This window comes from Papilio xuthus, unplaced genomic scaffold (assembly GCF_000836235.2).
Source record: "Papilio xuthus unplaced genomic scaffold, Pxut_1.1 DF828780.1, whole genome shotgun sequence".
NCBI lineage: Eukaryota > Metazoa > Arthropoda > Insecta > Lepidoptera > Papilionidae > Papilio > Papilio xuthus.
The window spans coordinates 3232377-3256387 of NW_013529869.1; the positions used below are offsets into that span (position 1 = coordinate 3232377).

Here is a 24011-nt window from a genome sequence, read left to right on the forward strand (position 1 = left end):
CTTACCGTCTAACATGCAGCGTCGAGAATTCCAACCTTCTTCGTCGAAATCCTCGATTCTTCCAGTTTTTTCTTTGGCGACCTCCATTGTTCTACATCCATCCACTACTAACACTCGCTAAGACATCACATAAACACAATTAATTACCGCACCATGCACATATCACAGATTACACGCATACATCCGAAGGCGTTATTTGGCGAGTGACTGACACTAAAGCGGGGTGGATACGAAAAATATTTTGTGACACGATACAAAACCTTGTTTATAACTTAAATAAATTAAAGGCGAGAATAATCGTGCAAGCGACCGCCGCACCGCCCGTTCAATGTCAGTATCGAGTGGACAATCAATTATGCGACAGAACCGCGTAAAGAGGAGCTGTGTGCCGTAAACTAGCCTCGTGTTGATTCGCGCTAACACAGCGCATGCGTCCAACGCCTGCGAGAAAATATTAGCACGCATGCGCGAGACCGATTATTTGTCGATATGCCCTTCTAGGTGGTTTTGGCGTTGGTGCGTCTATTCAATAAACTGGCCTGTCTACACCTATTACGTAGATTTCGCGACATTTCGAGAATATATTTCTTTATATTCAATTAATCGGCCCGACGAGAAACAAGAGAGAGACCAAAACAATGACTGGGTGTATTTTTAGCATTCTCATCCTATCCTAAACTTTTATTCAAATAAAATATATCCTTGATAAATGAAATTTTTAATATAACAGTAGATTCTAAACATTTATTTGAGTATTTAATATAATTCCTTCTTTTATAAATAAAATTACACAGTTACACAACAGATAGATAATAAATAATACAGATTGTGATACAATTAAAAGATAAATACAAAAAAAGTCCATACAACTTTTTGAAGCTTGAAACATGTTATGCAATAAACAGATGGTATCGTATAATAAATTATAACGAAAGTTTGTAACAATTTATTAGGCATTCTAAAAGCTTTGTTCACAAGGATAGGACAATGCTACATTATTTTATTGGCCGCCAGCGAAAGCTCATTGCGCAAGCGCAAGTAAACGAATATTAAAATAATTAACGAGCAGACCTAATGACTTACATCACATGCGAAAGAGATGCCGAAGGCAAGAATGACGCGTTAAATTAGATTGCTGTTAATGAAATAGTCGTAAAACATTGTCTTGCTCTTAGATAATCTAATAGAAATTGTTTTGCTTATCTCACGTCACTCTCGGAAGACAAAGATGTTAATCATTGTACTCTTCTCACAGATTATCTTATTCTTAATTTAAAAAGAGATACTCCAATGTCTCGCTCTTCAATAGAAGTAGCGAGTCCAGAGATCTCCAAAGAAATGCACTGGGACTCTGAACTAAACATCAGTTGCTTTAACGTAGCGAATATTTAATAGTAGGTCACTTAATTAAAGTAACAACCTCGTTATTTTGTTCGCTTCCTAATGGTGGTACTTGAGACTTGGAGACCACTAGACAAGAATCGTCCTGGCAGTTTGCCATTTTAATAGCCTACCTTTTCAATAGCTTGTTTTATGTCATTAAATTTGCCTTGAAATTTTGCAGTGAGTAATATATTATTATAAACATTTATAGTGTTAATATAGTATAATTGTTTTTTATAATTGGAATAATAGATAGCATATTTAACAAATCTAAAACAATAAATTCCCAAGCGTACAATAGCTATTATTCGTGATGATATATTCAATGTATATGCAAAACATTACATCATTTCTGGCATGTGAATGTTTAAATCAATAACAATTATTTTCTATCACTAGCAGTACGTCATATCAGGCCCAACAGTTTTTCATTTCAATAATTTGGAAGACATTTATGACTAGCTATCACCCGCGATTCATCCGCGTGGCATGAAAATAACATTTATAATAATTAGTAGTCAATGTGTTCTTCCAGATTGTGTTCTACATCTATGCCAAATTTCACCTAGTCCTATGCAGCGGTTCTGTAGAATATCAACAAACCAACATACCTTCAAACAAACATCCATCCAAACATTCGCATTTATAGTATTAGTAAGAAGTAAGATAATCTACTTCAAAATTAATGTTACCATTCAATAACGGACAGACACTTCTAATATGCATTAAAAGTTTCAAATGGTTTAATTGGCCCCTCCTCCTTTAGTGGCTGTAGGGGTAGGATGAGTTGACTTTACTGAGTTACAATCTTTACCTATCCGTGGAATATAACAATTATTTTCGCTAACATAATTTTACACAATAAACATCGACATAGTTCATCGATCATATATTTTCACTTTATGACATTTTCTTAATTAAATTACTGACACTGTCAACTGTCATAGTCACTTTTTAACGCTCAGACTATCGATCAAGAATAGTATTATCTAAAATGTCAAATTGAATATTAGATGAAGATTGAATTTTCGATGTCATTCGATAACTTACATGATGTCCAAATACGGTTTAATGATTATTGACCAAAATACTAACAATTATATAATAAATATTAGATTCTTTGGATATTTTGTATTAATAAAATCAAAACTTTATGATGTCCGATTAAATAATCAAGATGATAGCGACAACCACTTTTAATTTTGTTCAGATATTTTGTTTTGACAGTCTTCGTTAAGCTTTAGAAACATTCACTTTTTTCTGCTATAAAAAATAACTGTGTTAAATGGTACAGAGAGCTAATGTTTCACAAATTCTTCTAAATGTCAACCAGTAAATGTCAGCACTTCAAAGGTGTTTAGGTACTTAATGTAAGCTAGGAAGTTTAACAATCGACACCATTTGGATTACATAAGGTCATTCGGTGTAACAAACGGAACCTGCTGACCTCTCATCTAATTAAATTAAACATATTCGCAGACAAGTTATAAATTTATATTCAAATTGATATTGCTACTGTTTATGTAATGATCATTTATCAGTACTGGTACGCATACTTTAATGTCGGATTTGATATACATTCAAATTATCGGCCCGAAAAGTATCGGTTGAATTGGCCCGGTTCGCCCGGTGAAATACCACGACCACACAGAAGACAGGCGTCAAGTGGAAGCAATTCCAAGTACAGTTTGACGAGTGTGCGTCCCGGAGGCCTAATTTAGTTCTCTTTCCCTTCCCACCCTTTTTTCTTATAAGGAGAGGATGCACGGGAAGGGAAGATATTTTCTTTCTGTGCATTTTCTCCTCCGTCGATTAAAGCTATTTCAGCGATTTCAGGTGGCCGCACGCTCGTTTGCCACCTTATGATATATAAAAAAATATATATAAAAAAAAATACTACAATTTGATTAGTACCTACGATGTAAGTATTGGATTTTTTGTAACAAAAAATAAACCTAGAAATCAGTAAAAAGTAGAAAAGGTCTTCACCTAAATATTGACTGAATTTCTTACCTGCCTCACTGTTTAGTGTTTTAAAAATGTTGTCTGTAACCCACCTGAAAAAAATAAAAACAAATCATTAATTTCGATCATATCCTCTTCTAACACCTAACAGTTAAAACGTATTTCATTTAAGTCATCCTGTTTACAGCAAATTTTACAGGTTTTTTGTCTTATTATATATTATTCTTCTGCATATTCTTATTACTTTTATAACAATTTTGTAACACTGGCTACGTACGTTATAGATAACATATATGAATATTTCTACAAGCACAATTAACAAACTTGGCCAAGGCTGTTGTCATGTTTGCTTTCTTGCGTTGAGTTTACCTTGCCGTTCGTTCCAAATGGCCCGGTGTGAATGGCCTTAAGTGTATGTAATGAATGAATTTATTTGAACTAAATACAATAACAGATATGCAACTCGTAAACCATTGGAATAATCTCATGAAATTGTTTTCGATATCAACATTAAGAGGATATGAAATTTTACATTGTGGTCCTTCGAGTCAGAAAAAGTTATGTATGTGGTTATAATATTTTTATCGCATTTGCACAACTCTGTATTGACTTTCTTAAGGTGCGGCCGCGGCTTATTCAAGTAACATAAAAAGATCAATATGGCGTTGACTATGCAACAAAAAATGTATAATGCTTGCATTCCATTAGTTTTATAAAAGGGCTCGTGAGCCCAGTATGTCACTAGAATGTAGTATTTATCGTATTAATTCCGTCTACAGTCGAACCTGGATAAGCGAGAACTTAATAATCGAGAGTCATTGTCTGATCCCGACGGACCCGACCTGTACAACCGAGAAACTTAAGAAAGGAAGAAACCTCTGTTAGCGAGAAAAATAGGGCTGTCCCTTCGACTGTCAATTATCCAGGTTCGACTATATACGTTGTTTACATTTGATACTTGATAAAGATAATTTTTGTGCTTTATAAGGACTTACTACCTATTTATATACGTGAACGTAAGTTACCAATCACGTGTTAGTTAATCAAGGTTTATAAAGTGACAGGTAAATTATCAACAGCAAGCAATAAAACACGAAGATAACTTTAAAACACAGGATTCTTTAACCTGAGGTGGATCTGTGTTTACCTTAGCCAAACTAAAATAAGGTGAAGGCTCCTACATGGACTGCGACCGCGGCATTTTAATTAAGACTAATAATTTCAAATAAACTTAATTTCAATTAAGCCACTTTATAGAAATAAGATGATAACTAATAATAAGCAGGAATAACATAAGCCGAACTTTATTTATTTCTTTACAAAATATGGCTTTAAGGCAAAATATCTGATAGTTGTTCCTTCTTGTACAAACAGATTAATCAATTAAAAGTATGTAAATTAAACAGCATTTAGAATTATCCTTCGAGAAACTGAGCCATTCGTGTGAAGAATCATAACGATCAAGGGAAAATATTGGCAATTGTTAGAACCGACATAACCTTTGGAATAATTTAAGATGCAAGAAAATGATAATTTATTCGCTCGCCAAGTCTCAGGATGACGGAAGGGAAAGGTGAATCGAAATGTTTGAACACTATCATTGAAATGCAGCTTGCAAGAGATCAACAAACACGCAGGTCAATTGTTAGTAGAAAGCTATTGAAAAGTAAAACCTTAACAAGCCTTGTTAGGTTAGTATCTAGATGTGGTCCACTTTTATAATGTAAAGAGTAAAAATAAAAGGTTGTATAATATGAAGGGGCCACTAGTTTATGAGCATCCTGACATCTAAGTTCTTTGTAATACTTGTAAGAATGGTGATTTCATGAACAGCATTATGTCTGGTTTACATTATACCAGTACAAGGACAGAAGCGCTTAGCGCTGGCCTGGCACGGACTGTTTAGATTCACTGGTACCAGTTAGTTGCCAGTTGTATGTCAGCAGTATTTTGAGCGTTACTTAAAGAGATGGAACAAATTATGTCACGTACTGTTATCGAACTTATAAGAAAACATAGGAATTTATGACTATTTACGTGTTCTTTTATTTATTTTATTCTTTCGTAATTTAATAGTTCCAATCTTAAGAATTTAGGTACTTGAGGACTTAAAGACTGGTTTAGTCACCAATTTACCTTTTTGCTTTTTTGTAAAACATGTGCGCTACCTTTAAACTGTTTATCCACTCTTAATTTGTTCCTGTATTTTACGTAACAGTGTATCGTAATCGTATCAGTATTTACGGAAAATTAATTAAAGTTTAATCTAAAGGAAAAAGATAATCCAACAGTTTTTCTGACAATTATTATCATACTATACTGTTCAAAGTGCAAAGCGTCCAAAGTTCACATAAAATATTATTAATACAGATCTTCGTATTTTATCTACCGGAAGAAATTAAATGCCAATCAATCTATAAAAATATTTAAAAGAATTACAATTAAAAATGCTCACTAAGAATACTTTTTACGTAAACGAAAACTTAATTCCACTTAACAAGTAGTACTTACGAAGTGTCTACAGGTTAATGACTATTGTAGTTTTACTTTGGTTGAGTGGATACTTTTTGCACGCACCTCCTTACGCAATTAGCATGGTTCCATTGCCCATATTGAATTTCGGCGAACGGTGGTCGGATGTACGTGTACTAGTTAAAAACATCTTTAGTTACGTTGTCTATATTCGTCTGATTTAATTTGGCGTACTGCAAGTTTATGGACTCTGATGATATCACTACGTAACAGTCTGTGATCATGACGTGTCTTTAAATTTATAGGTTTCTATTACATCTTTTACCGCCGTACTTAGATTTGTTTTCTTTTAGTTACGTCTCTGACTGGATCGGTAATTCAGTAAAGTGATAAGTAGTAATTATAAAATTACCTCATTGTATTTTCATTGTATGACCTTCATCTTTAACTTCATCTATTATTTTGTATAAATTTAAGCAATATTCAGTTAACCTTCTTAAGTACTTAATCAAATATGGTAAATTTATACTTGATTCTTGATTAAAATTAACCATTTCTAATTTATTTACACCTTAAGTATAACTAGCTCCTTATTTTGACGACAAGAAACAGATACGGTATCTATTTCTATATTAAACGAAACGTTTATAGCCAATATCAGTCGTACTGTTGTAAATACCACGAATATTTCTCATGAAACAACACGTAAAGTCCCAAAGTTTTCTCTCGCGAATGCTTGCAGGTGTCATGTCTTATGTGCGCTGTTGCTTTTTTGCGCAACATACTACGTTAGCTACCTACCACACCTCTATATGTTCTTCTACATTGGAGTTATTATTGTAGATTGTAAATGCTATAAGTTAGTTGCTTGTCTTTTTATTATTTAATGAAAAAAAAATATTTTTGCTTCATAAGGTTTTATTCATATTTCGAACTTTCTCATAACACAAATATCATATAAGTCTATAGTAAATAAATTAATATAATTGTACGTAAATTCTAAGCTCTATAATAGAAATGAAAGCGTTATATAATCAATACTTCGTATATTTCAGTAAATGTAAGGGCTAAAATGAACTTCCTCTATTCGTTTTAGTTAGTGCGTAACGAAATGTAAATCCAGTTATCTATTAGAGCCAACACTTCCTTAAAGGCTGCCACTGATAACCATTTTCACATAGGGCTGTTAACTTTCAATAAACATAGACACGAACATTTGCGGAAGAAACAATCTACGATCAGTAAAAAACGATGTCCATCAACAAAAGACGATCTTTATCTATTGATTAATTTTACACCCGAAGACTTTGTCGTCTTTCTCGTCAAACTCCTTAAACGAATATGTACTATACAACATTTGAAAATTCTTGTTAAACACGAAGTGGCAACCCTATAACTACAACACAATCGATGTTCATAAATTTCATTGTCGAGATATCCAATCTTCTCATTATGTTGCTTGTTAAAAAGTTGATATTAACTATAGATAAATATAACACTGATAATTGTTAGGCTTAACTTAGTAATTGTTATGATAGTGTGGTTATTTCTTGTTTCTGATTTTTATTTGCAAAACACAATATAACTACTATAATATTATGCCTTCATAATTTTTTGGGAGATAAAAGAAAGGCATTTCACAAACATAACTGATTTACCTTGAGTTTCTGAGTCCAAAATATCTCTATAAAACATATTGTCATCACTGTGATTATCTTTGACAAAACAGAGATAATAATATGTTTTAAACGGAGATTTCGGCGTCAGAAACTAACGTCTTCGTATTCGTCTTTAAGTAATTACTGCATCAGCGTTATTGTGAACGTATCTTTATCTTAAACAAGTACATTTATTAATCCGATTCCTACTATGGTAGTTGAATAAAATTAATCAGTGGAAACTGTCCGCAAGCCTGATCTATGCCCACAAAAGGTTTCCCCGTTCGTTCCGTATATCTGTCCGTGCAAACACGACGCGATAAATCCACTTGTATTTGAAAGGTGAGCAATTTGTTTGCTTGTTTCTAGTAACTTCGTGCGAAAGGGAAATTATTTACTGAGATCATCTCGGCATTAAATGGTGGACGATATAATAATGTCTCACATCTTGGCACTTGTAATTAAATAATGAAAATGAAAAAAAATCAATTTAATCTATACTTTTTGTGAATAATAAAACTATGATTTAAAATTAGATCTAAAAATTCAAGGGACATTGAATAAATCCTACCGATTTCATTACTTTTATTTGGGCTCGCAATATAATGTTCGACTGACAAAGTGAATTGTGACCATTATTACCGTACCTATAATAATCTTCACGGAGTCTATATCAGTGAGACGAACGTTGTTAGTTGTTATGACATTGTAAGTTACAGTGAATCAAAGTATAATGAAATAAATTACGGCGATATTGAAACATTATAGTGTTTTACGACAAAAGTTGAAACCATAGATCCCAACCCACGATAAATGTTTACGAGTTAGATATGAGGGCGGTCACGAATATCAGTTTATTGAATCGATTCAAATCAATTTATCATATTTATTTAGATGACTGACTATAATTACGCATATATTTATGATTACAAAGTGAAACAATATTTTTAATTATTACATAGCAAATGTACAAATAATGCATCCCCTGTGGAAAATAAGAAGCATACAAAATTAAAAACTATATTTGATCGTTTCTTTTCAGCCACAAGCCCGTGTCGTAACACTAATTATTCAATTATATTTAGGAAACTTGGCCTTCGTCAACTCATCTTATAAATATTATGCAGACTAGACATATGAAAACTATAATTTCAGCTTTTCCCAAGACCAAGGATGAGAAATAATGGCGAAAATTACCATAATTCGAGTCATGATTTATGCAAATGAAGAACAGGAGACTAAAACGTCTAGTTATTCAACTTTCTCCGGTAAAATATTTCCATGTCGAAGACTGCACGTTAGGAATACTAAAGTTTAAAAGCAAGCCTCGGATGTTTTTGTCCCACTTTGGAAAAAGGTCGAACGTTTTCAAGGCTATTTTCGCCACTTTACATTTGTGTAGGCTTTATTGAATGTGCAAAGCAATGTGCCGGAAATAATCCTTTTGAATATTTGCATGTTAACTACATACTTTGTGAGTGTCGCCACTATGTCGCCTGTTGACTTTATCTTCTTTAATTTTACTTAGATTTTTATATCGCTCCATCATTAGTCGTTTGTTAAAGCTCGAATAGTGCAGGCTATATTGGGACTTAATATCACGACTGCCCTGAGACAAGCCGAAGACAGGACGGCGTGGGGGCAGCTGGTCAACACAGCCGTTAAAGCGTATCAAGACAAGCACGACCTTCAGTAATGAAGAATACGAAGAAGTAAGTAAAGCTCGAATTCAAATCACATATTGTGGAAGACATTGAGAAAGGCCGTTGTACAGCAGTATGTAGACAAAACCTAATGATGATTATGATGAAATCAAATTGATAAAACTGTTATAAGTATAGGACCATGTAAATCGAAATAGTAGGTGTGCTTTGTAACCAAAAAACTTTGCAAGGCGATACGCATTTGTTTCTTTTTTGCCCCTTCTATTTTAGCCCATCTGTAAGGTGATCTGGTTTTCGTTCATTACGTCACTTACGTCCAGTGTAATGTATTGAAGTATTTACAAACAAGACAGATAGTCATTATGTAAGTGGTCGTAAGATCATTCGAAACGTTACACCGAATTAAGGCCGTGTTTTTTTTCTTTTGATACAAGATTCAATAGACCGTTTGGCATTGAAGTGTAATTCTTAATACGATAATAACAGTATTACATTTATATTGTTACTTACAACAGTTTTAATACAGTCTTTTTGCTTTCTTCTAAGTGAAAATGTTTTCAATAAACGTCTATAGTTTTCTGAACTTAGAACGATGTCCAAAGTAGCCAAAATATTCTATTCTGTATTTTTGGTGTCTAAGGCATGTAGAAGATAAAATCCGTTCATTTATATTATTATTTTTAATTCAATTAAAAATACATAAGTCCATCACAAAGAATGTGTTTAAAGTGAAATTATCAAATGTGTAGAGTTAATTTGCGTGTACGTGTTAAAAAAAATGTCTGCATTTGCATAGTTTTAAAAGAGGCATGTAAACCGCGTTCTAGAATGTTCAACTAATTATATTGTTAAAAGCCAGTCGTTTGATACGTTCTTCACTTTTTAGTAAGATTTTGTATTTTCAATTTCTCTGATTGCGACTCGGACGCGGAGAAAGCCACCTTTCTATGATATTTCATTAAAATATAATGTGTGCGCATCGGAACTGGCGAATGCGGCTCTTATTTTCCGCTTTTAAAGCACGTCTACGTAAATGCATTTTTAATACTAATTCTTATGTCTAGATTTCTAACTATTATTAAATAATCTGAAGTCAATATACTTTCGTAATACCAAAATAGTTTTTTTTTTACTTATAATACAATTATCAAAATAGGCCAAACTATATGAAACTTGATATGTGCAAATTTAGTATCCGTTGACATTGAATTTATCAAGGGAAATTACATTATTTATTGTGTAATTACTTAAGAGATATAACTTTGCCCTTAACGTTATGAAAGTATATAAAATTAACAAACCATTGGAGTTTGAACTGGAAATCGTGTTAAACATGTTTCATTTCAACTTTCCTTGCTGTTTTAGGGCCTGGTCAAAGAACTATCGAGTCTAGACAATCGACTCTCTTCTATATTTAGACTTTATGGCGCTTTATGAAAGCAAAAAGCGAAAGGAACAACTTGTGATCGATAATTGATTGTTAGTCACATGTTCCTCGCAACGGAAAATGAAAGTGACGATTTTTTATCGCCATTGCAATGAGTCAATAAATCTTTTTTTAATTCGATAATAGATAAGATAAACGACTATAAGTTGCTATGCATGTATGCATGACACTAAAGATGAATATCTATCATATCAATGTAACATTACATTCGTTTACTTCAGACATTAATTTCAAAATTAAACCAAAATATTAAGGTGTCCAAAACCTGTTGCGACAACCCTACGTGGGATAAAGACAGGGAGATGACAGTTGGTCACGATAATTTCAGTTACTTTGAGCACTGTCGATGTTCGAAAACAGAAATATAAATGACTAACCAATCATTCACATTTTCAAACAATTAAAAATTATTGGACTCAGAGTCTAAAGGTTATAAAAACGGACGCTTTGTACAGGTTTCGCACACTAAATCTACATTAAGGCACTTTAAAAAATTACGGGATAAAATTTCATCTTAACAAGTTCTAGTGTTACTATTGAAGTTTGCTACAAAGATAAAGGACGTGACATTTCCTTTCAAAGTTCTTCGGTTAGCTTCAACACAATATGTAGGTACCGTATTAGTGGCACTTTAGACGGCTGCTTTCAAGCCTGAATGGCTGTCCGTTAAATTGACTTTGCCTTTAGAAATTAGCCTTGTATTAGACGCATCTTCTGATGTCGACCTGGTGAAACTTAATGGTACATACAAAACCTAGATATTCTATAAGTTGACAATATCGTAGAGCGAAAGTTACATGGTTAGTACATGGACACATTTGTTGGAACTTTTACACCTCAACACATTTTTTTTTTATAAAATTTTAGCAGATTGTTCTGAATTTACTAATATTTCTTTACGACAATAGTCGAATGGCAGGATTTGAACTTTCGACCACGTGATCAGAAATTCGTATCCTTAACCATTAGGCTATTGGCGCTTAATAAAAAGTAAGTTAAAGAGAAATGTATTGTTTATTATAAAATACTTTATTGTTGAATTTAAACGACAATTAATTATCTTAATTATCATAATTAAATGTCAAAATAGCAATATAATATAATGGGAATTAAAAAAAGAGTTATTGTTCTAAGATTTCGCTAATTTATACGTATTAGCATTTACTATCACTCATTAGCTTACTTCTTATTTACAGCGCGTGATAAATTAGCATTTAAATTAACTACATAATAGTTTTTTGCTCTAACTTCGGATATAAAAAAATAGCGTTATTTTAAATCCTAATGTTATTTAATTGATCATCTGAACACTAAAAAAGAATTTTAAAAGTAAACTTACAAATAATAATATTACCAATAATCACTACTCTTAAGTAATATTACAGTATAACTTTTATTATATGTTACATTCAAAACAAATATTATTTAACGTGTTGCGAGATGCGATTATACGCGTGGTTATAATTTTTTACGGCTTCTTTTTGCAATCATGCGCTGCGCACGCGACACTGTCATCGAATCGAACAACAACTTATACCTATTTTTATACATTTATATTGTATTTGGAGATTTCTGAATTGAAAATAACCTTTTAATGACCTTTTAATAATAATCAGGCAGAAGTTAATATAATTTCAACAAAATACATTTATAATCTTTAAAAGCAACACAATATGTGTATCATCAAATATTCTTATCTAATAGAAAAACAGAGCAGGAATTATACACAATTAGTAACACAAAAAATTATTGATAAATAGCAGGTGTAAATTAAAAACAACTAGATTAGATTTCGAGGACATACTGATTTATGTTTTTTTGTTTTGAAATTATTTTTGACAGTATAAAATTTGATACGGGTCCGCTAAAAGGTTGATCGAGTTACTGTTATGTTGAGTTTTATAGTAAACATGGGTAATACTTATACTACGCAATTTTTGGCCAAGGTTTGATCTGATTTTAAGCGATCTGTTTATGTGGCTAATTATTGTTAGGAAGAAAATCCGGCACTGTGCTGGTGTATCGGCGAAACACTAGCCTTATTAAAATATCAACGTTTATGTCCCCTCACTAATCAATCTGACATTTGACATTGTAACGAAAGTGCGCCATTCGCGTAAAAGGATCCCAACTAATAACGTCTAAAATTATAGAGCAGTTTCATTTGACCGTTGATTTGTTATGTTAATATTCTAGCTCATTGTTTACAATAGTCATATGAAATTGATTGCAAGAACTCACCTATGGCGCTTCATATCGATGGCGAAAAGGGCGACTGTCGCCATATTGTTGTGAAACAAGTTTTGATGTAGGTGTAAAGACAGGCCTACCTCTGCTATTGTAACCACCTGTTCCATGAACAATTCACTTTCGTCGAGCGCTCGTTAACATTTAAGATCATCGAAACTGAATCGTGACCGAATAATCTCGGCTCCCTTTCCAACGCAACGTTACGATAAACGCCCGCAGCTAATAATTGCGGTAAAACATAAGTGAAAACCAATTGACCTAAACCACTATTAATTATGAAGACATCAACAACACATTCTTGAGTCTAAATATACAAGCAAAATAGTATCTAGATGAATCGATACAAAAGTAATAGGCAATTTAATCGTTCTTCATGGCGAAAAATTTTTAAAGGATTGTATGTAAGACTTTCAAGGAAAATTAAAGTTAAAAGTGCACATTGGAAATAAACGGTAACCTGACCTTTATAATCTTATGTAAGGCAAAGATTAAAAGTTTGACCTTATCTGCATTACAAAATTTCGCTTATAATGTCAAAGTAAAAAGCAAAATATAAAAACAGTGTTCCAGATGTTAATCGGAAGACTGTTCTTTTCTTTGTACTTTGGTCTTGTCAAAATACTTTTTCTTATAAAGTTCTTTTTTTCGGTTTAATCTACAAGCCTCGCCTTGGTAGTCAAATTGTAGACAAGCTTACTAAGATGCAAAGATTAAGTTGTGTTTGAACTAAACTCATGTTAGCATCTATGATGAAATTGTAGTAGATATTAATCTAAAAACATAATCTTACTAATAGTAGTTTAGATGTATGGATTTAGATGTTTGTTAGAAGGCATCTCTAGAACGGCTCAATGGATCTCGCTGAAAATTAGCATAGATGTGGAACATAATCTGAGAGAACACACAGGCTACTTATTGTTTTTTTAATACCGTTCAAACGGAGTCTTGACAGCTACAGAGTAATAAACGTTGCAAAAAATTATTTTTTTGTTCCCTTGTGTCGCATGTCAGATGTTATTTACCCTGCAATGAAATATAACCGTGCCTAATAAATGAACAAAGAATATTATCACTTGTATTTTTTTATTCAATTTGCAATAGAATAGGTTTAGATTACAATGAAACTTCACGCTAGTTTTAATTTCCTCACCTCATTCTTCTCTAGTAAATTATTATAATGAGATTGGAAGTTTTTTTTACATTTAAAAAATATGAAATGTTAAATTGTTACTGTAAATAAGTTTTGAAAATAGAAAATTATTTTGTAATATTAAACAAAAAGTAATTCTCACGGTTCTAATGGAGGTAGAGAAAACAAGGAGCCTTGAAAAACTTGATAGATTTACAAAGCTGTTCTTTTGAAATTGTACCATAATAGCGATCGCCCGCGACTCTGCCCGTGCGGAATTAAAAAAAACATTAGTAGCCTATGTGTTCTTCCAGGCTGTGTTTTAACTGACGCCAAATTTCATCAAGATCCGTTCAGCAGTTCTTGAGCTACCTTCAAACAAACTTCCATCCATCTAATCATTCGCATTTATAAGAAGTAGTCTGGCAAACTTAGCAGACCCGGCGAGAGTGGCGCTGATACCGCAGTCCGACTATGAGCTATAGCTATTTAGTTCAAACTTTGTTTATTAGGCCTGATAAGCTCATCGCACTGTAAGGCTTCACGTCACAGCATATGTTTTGGCATCACGCTTATAAGTCGACAGGTGGACAGCACGTGGTATTTTAGATCCTTGAGTTAATTCAATGAACATAATAAGACATGATAGCATTAGAGAACGTTATTAGCCTACGTTCAGCAGTGGACAGGTCTAGATTGAGTATGATGATGATTAGAGAAAAGTTGTTCACTTCACGGAGTTGTCACTTCAGATTGGTGGTGATTATTTTATATTATGAGTTCCACTTCGTTAATAAAAATATATAAATGTTTATGCAATATTTACATTTTTATGTATAAAAGTTGATAAGTCCCGCACAACTTATACGGGTACACACATAAAAACGAAAAACATATTTTAAAGTTATTTATCGTCCAATTTGAATTAAATTGCACTAACTTATACTTATTTAAAATTTAATGAAAATACATAAATAAATTCACAATTGTAATTATTTGGGAAAGGAATTCAATTTTATAAAATTAAATAAAATCCCGTTAAAATTGTATTCGTAATGCGAATAGCAATTTGTTAAGTTAAACGTAAAAAGTTTTTATTGGTCGACCTTCAAATTATTAAGACATGAGCAGGATTTAATGATAAACAAAAATAAAAATGTAGTTCCTACAAGATGTACATATTATGGTTACTGTAGCAAAAAGCTCAAATTTCCACCGAAATATAACCTTCAGTAGTATCATTATTATGTATTTATTTTCGTCTGACGCAATCCGTTTCGGTCGTGGGCATGGATAAAGAAAGTAATTCCGCATAATTGATACATATCGATTACTAGTTAACTTATAATTAGCCTTGATAGGCAAAATTACTTTTTCATCAATATTAATTAACTACCAACTAAAGTAGACGTTACTGTTTTCAAGTTTTATTTAAGCCTCAAAAATTACGAAACAATACCGCGTTGAAGTAAAAGTCTAAAAACATCGAACTTTTAATACCTTTTTGGACTTCCTGATATGGTTCAATATTTTAATGTTTTTATTGTACATCGACATTTTATTTATAGGTATGATATGTAAGTATACCGTAATTGAAATGCTTCGTAAATTTTGAAAGTATTGCTTAAAGTTGTAGGACGATTTATTGTAAATAGGCAGTTTAATTAAATTGGCATGTGATAGGTGATCCTGCGATATACGAGTTACAAATTGGATTCTTAACTGAATAGGTTTTCTTTTCAGATAAATACGTTATGATATTGCTTATCTATTCACAAGCATCTGCGCTATATTGTCCACTGCGTACAGCCGTTTGTGCCACCGATGGGAAAACTTACCCGACCGTGTGTCACTTAAAATTAGCTGCAGCTGAGGTTAGCGACTTGCAGGTCCTTCACGATGGACCCTGTTACTTGGCGATTGCCAAAAGTGATGGTCCCCGAGATAAAAATAAACTCAAACGCACCGCAGATAAAAATGAAACAAAACGAAACGATGAAAAGGAGAACGTTAATATAATTTTAAGAATTGACAAAAATAATCTACGTATAAGATTACGTGGTTGTGAAGAATGTTGGCAAAAATGTTCGCGGGAATTCGATAGTTATCACATAATGTTGGCGGGAGAATGTGTTCGATGTTGTTTTAATAAACTTCAAACGCAAAATAGAGAGACATCTAATCCCATACAGCCACTTTTGTTTTATAAACCCAAGCAAAGGCTGAAACAGACTAAATACAAACAAAATTATTCATTTAGAAATTAGACTTTTTACGACAAATAAACAAAGCTTTGTTGGTATCTTTATTCTTGTTGTATTATTAAACACTAAAATATTTAATTTGGTAGAACTAAACACTTCACAAAATATAAATTCATGAATAATTAATAAATAAGTTTATTATTCATTCAAATAAGCTTCTGATGTAATCAATTTAGAAAAAACTTGAATGCATTTGACGATGACAGCTCGAGCTATAAATCAAAATGTAAGTTGTAAAAGGCACCTTTTAAGATAAGTCTGCATTTATTTATATTTTTTTACTCGATTACGTAATCATATGTTCTGATTATCGCAATAACCTTTCATTTAGGGCCTCTTTGTGATTTCCCCAGAAATCGTAAAATATAATCAGGTAACTGTGCAACGATAACTACTATAATTATTATTACCAATTTTTACTTTCTATTTTTATGTTTACATTTTATTTTTAAATTTAATGGTTATATCCACAACATATCAAGATCAAGTTATTGTTTGCACTAAGATTTTTTTTATTTTTTTTTTAAAGCTATCTAATGGACACATATGCTTAAGCTAACTTTAAACCCTTAAGATACGCCTTTGAATATTCTCTTTGTCGTGTAAGCAACAAAGACGCTCTCATGTATCAAAGACCAAGCCCCACTTTTGCATCACTGGATCAGAAGAGCAAATGTCATACGTGTATTTTTGTATAGTAAAAATAACTTCAATCAATTTTGTAGTAAAAGATATACTAGTTATTTGTTTTCTGATAGGAAAAACAATTGAAGATCACGTTTCTTAGTACCGTGATTTTTTTTCTCCTTTTTTTTTATTGCTATTCTTTATACATTTTAACTTATCTAGTGTTGTAGTGTAAATATGTAATCGATTGACAAACACAACTTGTTTCAGAATTTAACATTAGAGTGTGATTTGTCAATTACCTAGCAGTTTATTAACATCCTTGGCATATATTATGTACATTATACATACCTAAAGAAGGTTTTCTAACTCATCGCGCAATGTAAAAGCGCAATAGAATGAAGTAACAAAATTGTAACAGCATATTTTTATAACGTACATGTGAGCAAATTATTATTAATTGAAATATAATTAGATAGAAGTTTCTTCTAATAGAGAATACACGCCATATCTCTATCTTTTATACTTCGCTTCTACTACACCATCATGTTATGTAGCATTGGACATCACCATTAGCTCACTATACGTCCCCACCGAGGGTCTCGGTGCCTACCCTAATTTAAGGGTGATTAGGCCATAGTCAACCACGCTGGCCAAGTGCGGGTTGGTTGACTTCACATTACACAGCATTGGACATATACGTAGTTTATTAGTGTCAAAATCAAATGGTACATCACTATTACAAAAAATTTGAATTGGTTATTAAAAATGAACATAGCAATTGTATATTTTAAAAATGTTAGTTTCTTATCCGTGAAAGATCCATTCGTCATAATTCATACTAATGTTATCATTGTAATAAGAAAGGGAAATTCCTCTCTTCTTATTCAATGCGAGAGGTTTCTTGGGAATCTGTACATACGAAGATAGTTTTAATCGGCATGGTCCTAAGTGGACAGCAAATAAATCTAAATGTTTCGATCTTTCCAAATTCAAATAACAAATATTACGATAAGTTTTGTTGTTCGTAGCACATATGGGTTTATCAGATTGGCACACCTCTTTACATGTACCTTTATGCAGTATTGTTATATTAGGATCTCTTTTCTGTGCTTCAGAAAGAGATGACTTTGATGTATATGTTTTGAAGTCTGAACCGCATACTGTCTCGGTTTTGGCAGAATTACGCAAACTCAGTGATATAAATGGTGCGAATCTGTTTGCTTCGAGTTGAACAGTTAGGAACGCTGTGAAGGAAGAAATATTGTAAATTGGAGATTATTAAAATTAACTAATGCTTCTTAAACTTGGAAGAGAATATTGTTTACTAATTATTTTCGGAAAGTATAAAATTCTATTCAATCTTCGATCAACTTTGTGCGTATTAAATGATATTGTGGTAAAAAGAACAAGGATATAACTTCGAGGATTAAAATATCAAGGTGATAATAAAACAAATAAACTTAAATGATACAAACCAAACAACACCAAGCGTATAAACATTCTGAACCATTATTATAATTTTTTACTTATTTCACGTATTATAATATTTTGTAATATTGTAAACAATATTTTTTATACATTACATACATGCGGACACTACCATATTGCACAACAAAATCTTTAAAAATATTAACTCAGTGGAGCTAATAGTAATAATCAGTTTAAGGAAATTTAATCGTAAAACCTGTTTAATTTAATTGATCACATGTTCGCTTACACATTTATACTTTAAGAGCTGTATATCAAATTATTTGTTTTAATTACACCACGTCTGAAAAACGTGCTTTTCATTTAAGCATCTTTTAAGATTTTATATTTGTCAAAATAGACATCAGTCTTACTGAAACATGGAAATGAATTTGATTGCAACTTGAAACATTGGTGAACAAGTTTTCTTGTTGAAGATATAGTTACATCAAGGTATTTACATCTTAAAATTTAATCATTATCAGCTTGATAAGCTTAGGAGGAGGTACCTAGGATCGCAAAACTCGTAGAAGTTGATCCTTCGAATATATGATTTCTTTAAGAAATGTTATCAGCCAGGAAAAGTGCGACTAGTCATTGAAAATCTTGTCTCCAAGGAATTAACGTGTCGAATCTTAAATTATACCAATACTTATTAAAGTACATTAGTTTGTAGCCATCGTTTCGTTATTTTTATCTTATGTTTTTTTAACAATCACCATCAGTCACGTTGCACCAACTATAATGGGTCGAAAGTGTCTACTCATCATTTGTGAGATCGTTTGATTACAACTAACGGACCATGACTGGAAGTTTTTATTGCTAACCTTGACTTAAGCTTATGTCCTATAAAGCTACTTACATCGTAAATATACAGATTGTTTCTTGTTAGTAGAATAAAATTGTTTACAGAATAAATAGAATACATTAGATGTCCAAGTAATTTCGTTAATAATTTGTTAACAGGATTTTATAAAGTTACTCATACATGTCATCATCATCAGCTCACTATACGTCCCCACCGAGGGGCTCGGAGCCTACCCTAAGTAAAGAGTAACTAGGCCTTAGTCAACCACGCTGGCCCAGTGCGGGTTGGGTGATTTCACACATATCTTTGAATTTCTTCGCAGATATGTGCAGGTTGCATCACGATGTTTCATACGCCGTAAGAACTTCGAATAAATGTACATATGTAAATCAGAAATCGAAAAACACATTAGTACATGGTAGGATTCGAACCCAGGACCTGCATATTACAAGTTAAATGTTGTAACCCCTGAGCCATCGATCAATTCATGTAACAGAATATTTTTTAAATTGTTATGACTATCACAATGTCCGATTACTAACAAAATTTTGATCATAAAAAAGGCGGTGCAGAATACTGTACACAATCGACGCATTTCTTCTGTATGAGGTTTTACCGACATATTATTAACTATTACCATACGGGCGGAATAGTTGTGTAAGAGTTCCAGATAACAACAAAGATGAAAGACATGGGTGTTGCGCCATTGTTGTACATATTTGAACACCCACACAAACAAAGCCCAGGACGGGATAACCATATGTCCGGAGTTACGTATCTTATCGTATTTTAATCACCTTTAATAACAATCTATGGCTCTCTCTCTCTTTTTTTTCTGTCCATTTCCGTCTCTTATAATTTAACAAATGAAAGATGAATGAAAAACAAAAGACCCAAAGAAAATTACTGCTGCGTAAAATGCTCACGAGTACTTGTATTGTAGAATGCGCCCTTGACAAATGTAGTCGTGTTTCGACCGGTTTGGGTCTTATTAAATAAGGTTATTGTGTACCCGTAATATGAGTACGCATGGGTACGGACTAAGAGTAAAAAGACCGAAGCATAAAGGTACTGCCGTAATCAAAGAGGAATAAAATCAATCAATGTACATGAATAATTACGTCAGAGTTTATTGGAACTTCATCTTTCTCTAAATGCTTGTTCGCACCAGGCTAGGAGTTTAGTTGAGTAGAGAGCAATTTAGTAACTAATCTTGTCTGAACAACGAAAATTTAGTCATGTAGAGTATATTCTTTATTCTAGCCAATGTAGGTGTAAGGTTTCCCGTACTTTAGTATGCTTTTTGTTTCGATTCAAAGTACTACATAATCTGAAGTCCTGGACTTATAACATTTATGTTTTACTTAATTTAAATAATAAACAAGTAATATCCTAATTCAATCATGTTATCGTGTCTAACAATTTAGATCAAGATTTCAACCCACATTAACATGGCCGTAAAGGTCTGTACCATAAACTGTCGTGTTGTAAGTGACGCAGATGCAAGTCGGCGCTACATCACCTGAATGGTGTTCTATCCCACGCATTAATATATTGCGTTCATTATAACTTATAACAATAACGAGATCCGGTCTTACTTGATCGAACAACATTGTCTCTCGGAATATACCTTTACACTATACGACTGCAGATAAGCAGTATTATGTAGTTTTAGTATCACATGTGGTCTCGCTTTTGTGTGGCCCTTAAATTAGAGCTGAGTTGAAAGCAAAAGTTATATGGGTCAAGATGTTCCATTAATGGGCCTGACAAAAAAGTTTCTTATTATTTTAAAATGCAATTAATTGATCTATTTAACAAACCCATACTTACCTATATGACTATTGTGATAAGATTATTAATAATTATCTCCAGTCAAGGGCAATTAAAAAAATTATTATCATATGATTTTTACTTGTGAGTCATCTAATAAATTTTTAACATAAGCTGATAATTATATACGCACTTGACTTTCAAAATACAAGCAGCAATTATGGTTCGTTTGTTCATAAAGAAGTAGTAATTTCATTACCGCGCCACTTGGGTGAAAAGAAACGTAAAGTAGGTCGACGTACTTAGATCAGTGAGTGCTGAATTCTAATTCGTCTGCATTATCTAAGATGGCCAGACTATTTTAGTCGATACTACTATGAGATAAAAGCGAATATTCAATGTATACTTCAATGACATTGAGTGTTTATGTCGAGTTATTTATCAAGTGATCTTTTTTTGCTAAATTAGCAATTTCTTTTCATGTCTCTTATCAGAAACATTGTACCAAAATGTCTTAAACCCATTTACTTTTAAAACAATTCTCAACTTGATGAGGTATCTTTGTGTGTTGTCTATATTTTGATTTCAAAAAATAGCACCAGGGCAATTAAAACATCACAGCAATAACAAACCAATAAATAGCGTCGGAACACAAAGATGACAAACATTGAACATATTTATGTAGATATGATAAATAATTTATCTTTTCCTGTCAATTGCATAAGAATAAACCGGTAGGAAAGTTGTGCAAATAAACTAAAAGACTATAAATATGAAACACAAGACATGTGGTTAGGTTTCAACATACAATGTATTCTAGTTAACTTTTCTTTTATCTTTTTATTTTATATTTTTTAATGTTTAAGAGCTATGAGAACTTTTTTTGCAAAGTATGTATTCACGACTTATTGCTCACGTCTTATTACTTAACATTTACAACTGACGTGACATAAAACTGTCACGTGTCGTAATCGTATCGTCCCGCAGAGAATCCCGCATCTGATAAAAATCTAGCACGCAAATTTATACATAACTGCACGGTCTTCAATGAGTCTTTAACTTCTCTGATAGTATCTTTTTCACAATTTGACCTGGAGACTTATCTTATGGGATTAGTTCACGAGTATACAAATGTTCATTTTTTGAATAAAACTGATATTATAATATACCGAGGCGTTTTGGGTCAAATCAACAATGTTTAAACAGAATCAATAATTTATTATCAACCAACACGCACAGGGCCAGCGTGGCTGGGTACGGCCTAGTCACTCTTATCTTAGGGTAGGCTCCGAGTCATTCAGTGGGGACGTATAGTGAGCTGATGATGATGAGTAAATTATCTCGTATATTATGCAACCTTGCAGTACTTATTATAATATTTTTCTTCTCTAAATATCCGTTTCCTATAGTTTTTTTTATTTTTAATTCTCCGTTTACTTTTAACGTTGTCCCGAAGATATGTTGGCCGTTAAAATGACAGTGTATCTGAGGACAATCACAGTGATTATAGTGCATGAGCTGACCGTGCGGTTGTTTAGAAGCAAATGTAATGCTAATTTCACATGAGGGCAGTACAGACAGACAAAAACGGTAGGACAGAGCAGTACAGCTGCTATTTGAAAGTACGACTCCCAGACAGAATGGTACTGTGTTGACAAGAAGTGTACGTTGAAATCATAGCGGTACTGCACTGTCTACTGCTCTGCCTCAACGTTCTGTCCTCGTGTGAAATTAACGTAATGGCGGCGGGCGGAATGCGGTTGATTGGCGCGCGACGCCGCCGGTTCACTCACTCCTCACTCCTGTCCCTTGTTCCATTTTTTGTACTCAACAAGTACCTATTACGTGTTGGGAAAGAGATTTTTATTTAGCTATGCTTGCAAGATTCTAGAAAACCTAGGTTTGTTGTGTTATTTAGTGGCGTAATACAAATCACGTAGGCAAGTTTCTAATGCGATGCTTTTAGTCCAAACTTAAGTAAATTTTTATAGTAATAATAGCTTATATCTCTGTTTATAAGTCACAAAAAGCGAAATAAGTCACCTGTGTATAAACGTCACCGTGACTTCTCGTTATTTAACACGATGTATATGTATACATAATCTCATATTAAATCGAGTCCGAGTTTTCGTGCGATTTCAATCCGGCCTTAATTCGAATTCAAATCATGAGGTATAAAAAGTGACTAACCTCAAAGATATTTTACATACTTACATAATTAAAATAATTCCGGGTATCCACACCGCTCTTCCGGTCATTGACTGAGTTCGGTTTCGCACCAACAGCGTCAGATCGGTCGCGGTCTGTCACGCGCATGTCAACCTCCCTACATCTCCCACGACACCGAACATCTCGGATTACCAACTGGATGGGACATTTGAAAGTTCTAGAACAATGCGCACAGCACAAACAATACGCTGACCAAGGTAACTTTTTATGTAACATTCGATATTTGAATGTCGTCTAAAATTTCAGATCCTTTTTGTTTTTTTTTTTAATGTGTAACAATGGTATTCAATAAGCGCTCATTTGCACGGGCGCTTTTTTAACGCCGAGTTAAAACTCAGCGTTGGCGGCTCTCGAGCGGCGAACTTTTTTAAAATCACTCTTGTTCGATTCGCCCAGTGCTCAAGACGCATGCAGCGCTTTTTAAACGTCGCGTTTAAAAAGCGCTGCCTTATGAACAGATACAAAGAAATAAGCTAAATTTCTATACAAAGAGTAGTTTGGATTCCTCCATGTAACACATGGGTGTCCTTTTAAAATTAGGTTTAGTGAATATAATTAATTTACACATTAAATTCTACCATAGTTCAATATCACCATTTTAAGAAGTAATTCATGTTTTACTATAATATTAAAACATTAGAAAATAACAGCATATTTATAGGCATCACATGTTTTTTGTCTCTAATTACCGTATCAACAAAATAATAAAACATTTATATAACGATCTAGGAATAAAGTTACGAAACGTCAAGTGTTACCTGAGTAGCATGGACAAGCTTTTGTTTAAAACTTTATATGATTTGCATTCACTTTCGCAAGTCGCTTTCATAAATGGAATCATCTTAATTAGTCGGATTGTTTTTAAAACGTAC

The 24011-nt window shown here is 32.9% G+C and overlaps 1 protein-coding gene across 2 annotated transcripts in view; it reads right to left on the reverse strand.

Moving 5' to 3' along the window:
• centrocortin (cerebellar degeneration-related protein 2-like) overlaps positions 1–24011 on the reverse strand; it is a 58620-nt gene that overhangs the window by 23956 nt on the left and 10653 nt on the right. Inside the window, exon 1 of one of the 2 annotated variants that reach the window (XM_013326806.1) lies at positions 6–407. The exons of the other annotated variant lie outside the window; for it this stretch is intronic. Coding sequence (XP_013182260.1) covers positions 6–87 — 82 coding nt within the window. The 5' untranslated portion in view covers positions 88–407. Of the gene's footprint in view, positions 1–5; positions 408–24011 lie in introns of those variants that run through there. 2 annotated transcript variants of the gene reach the window in all.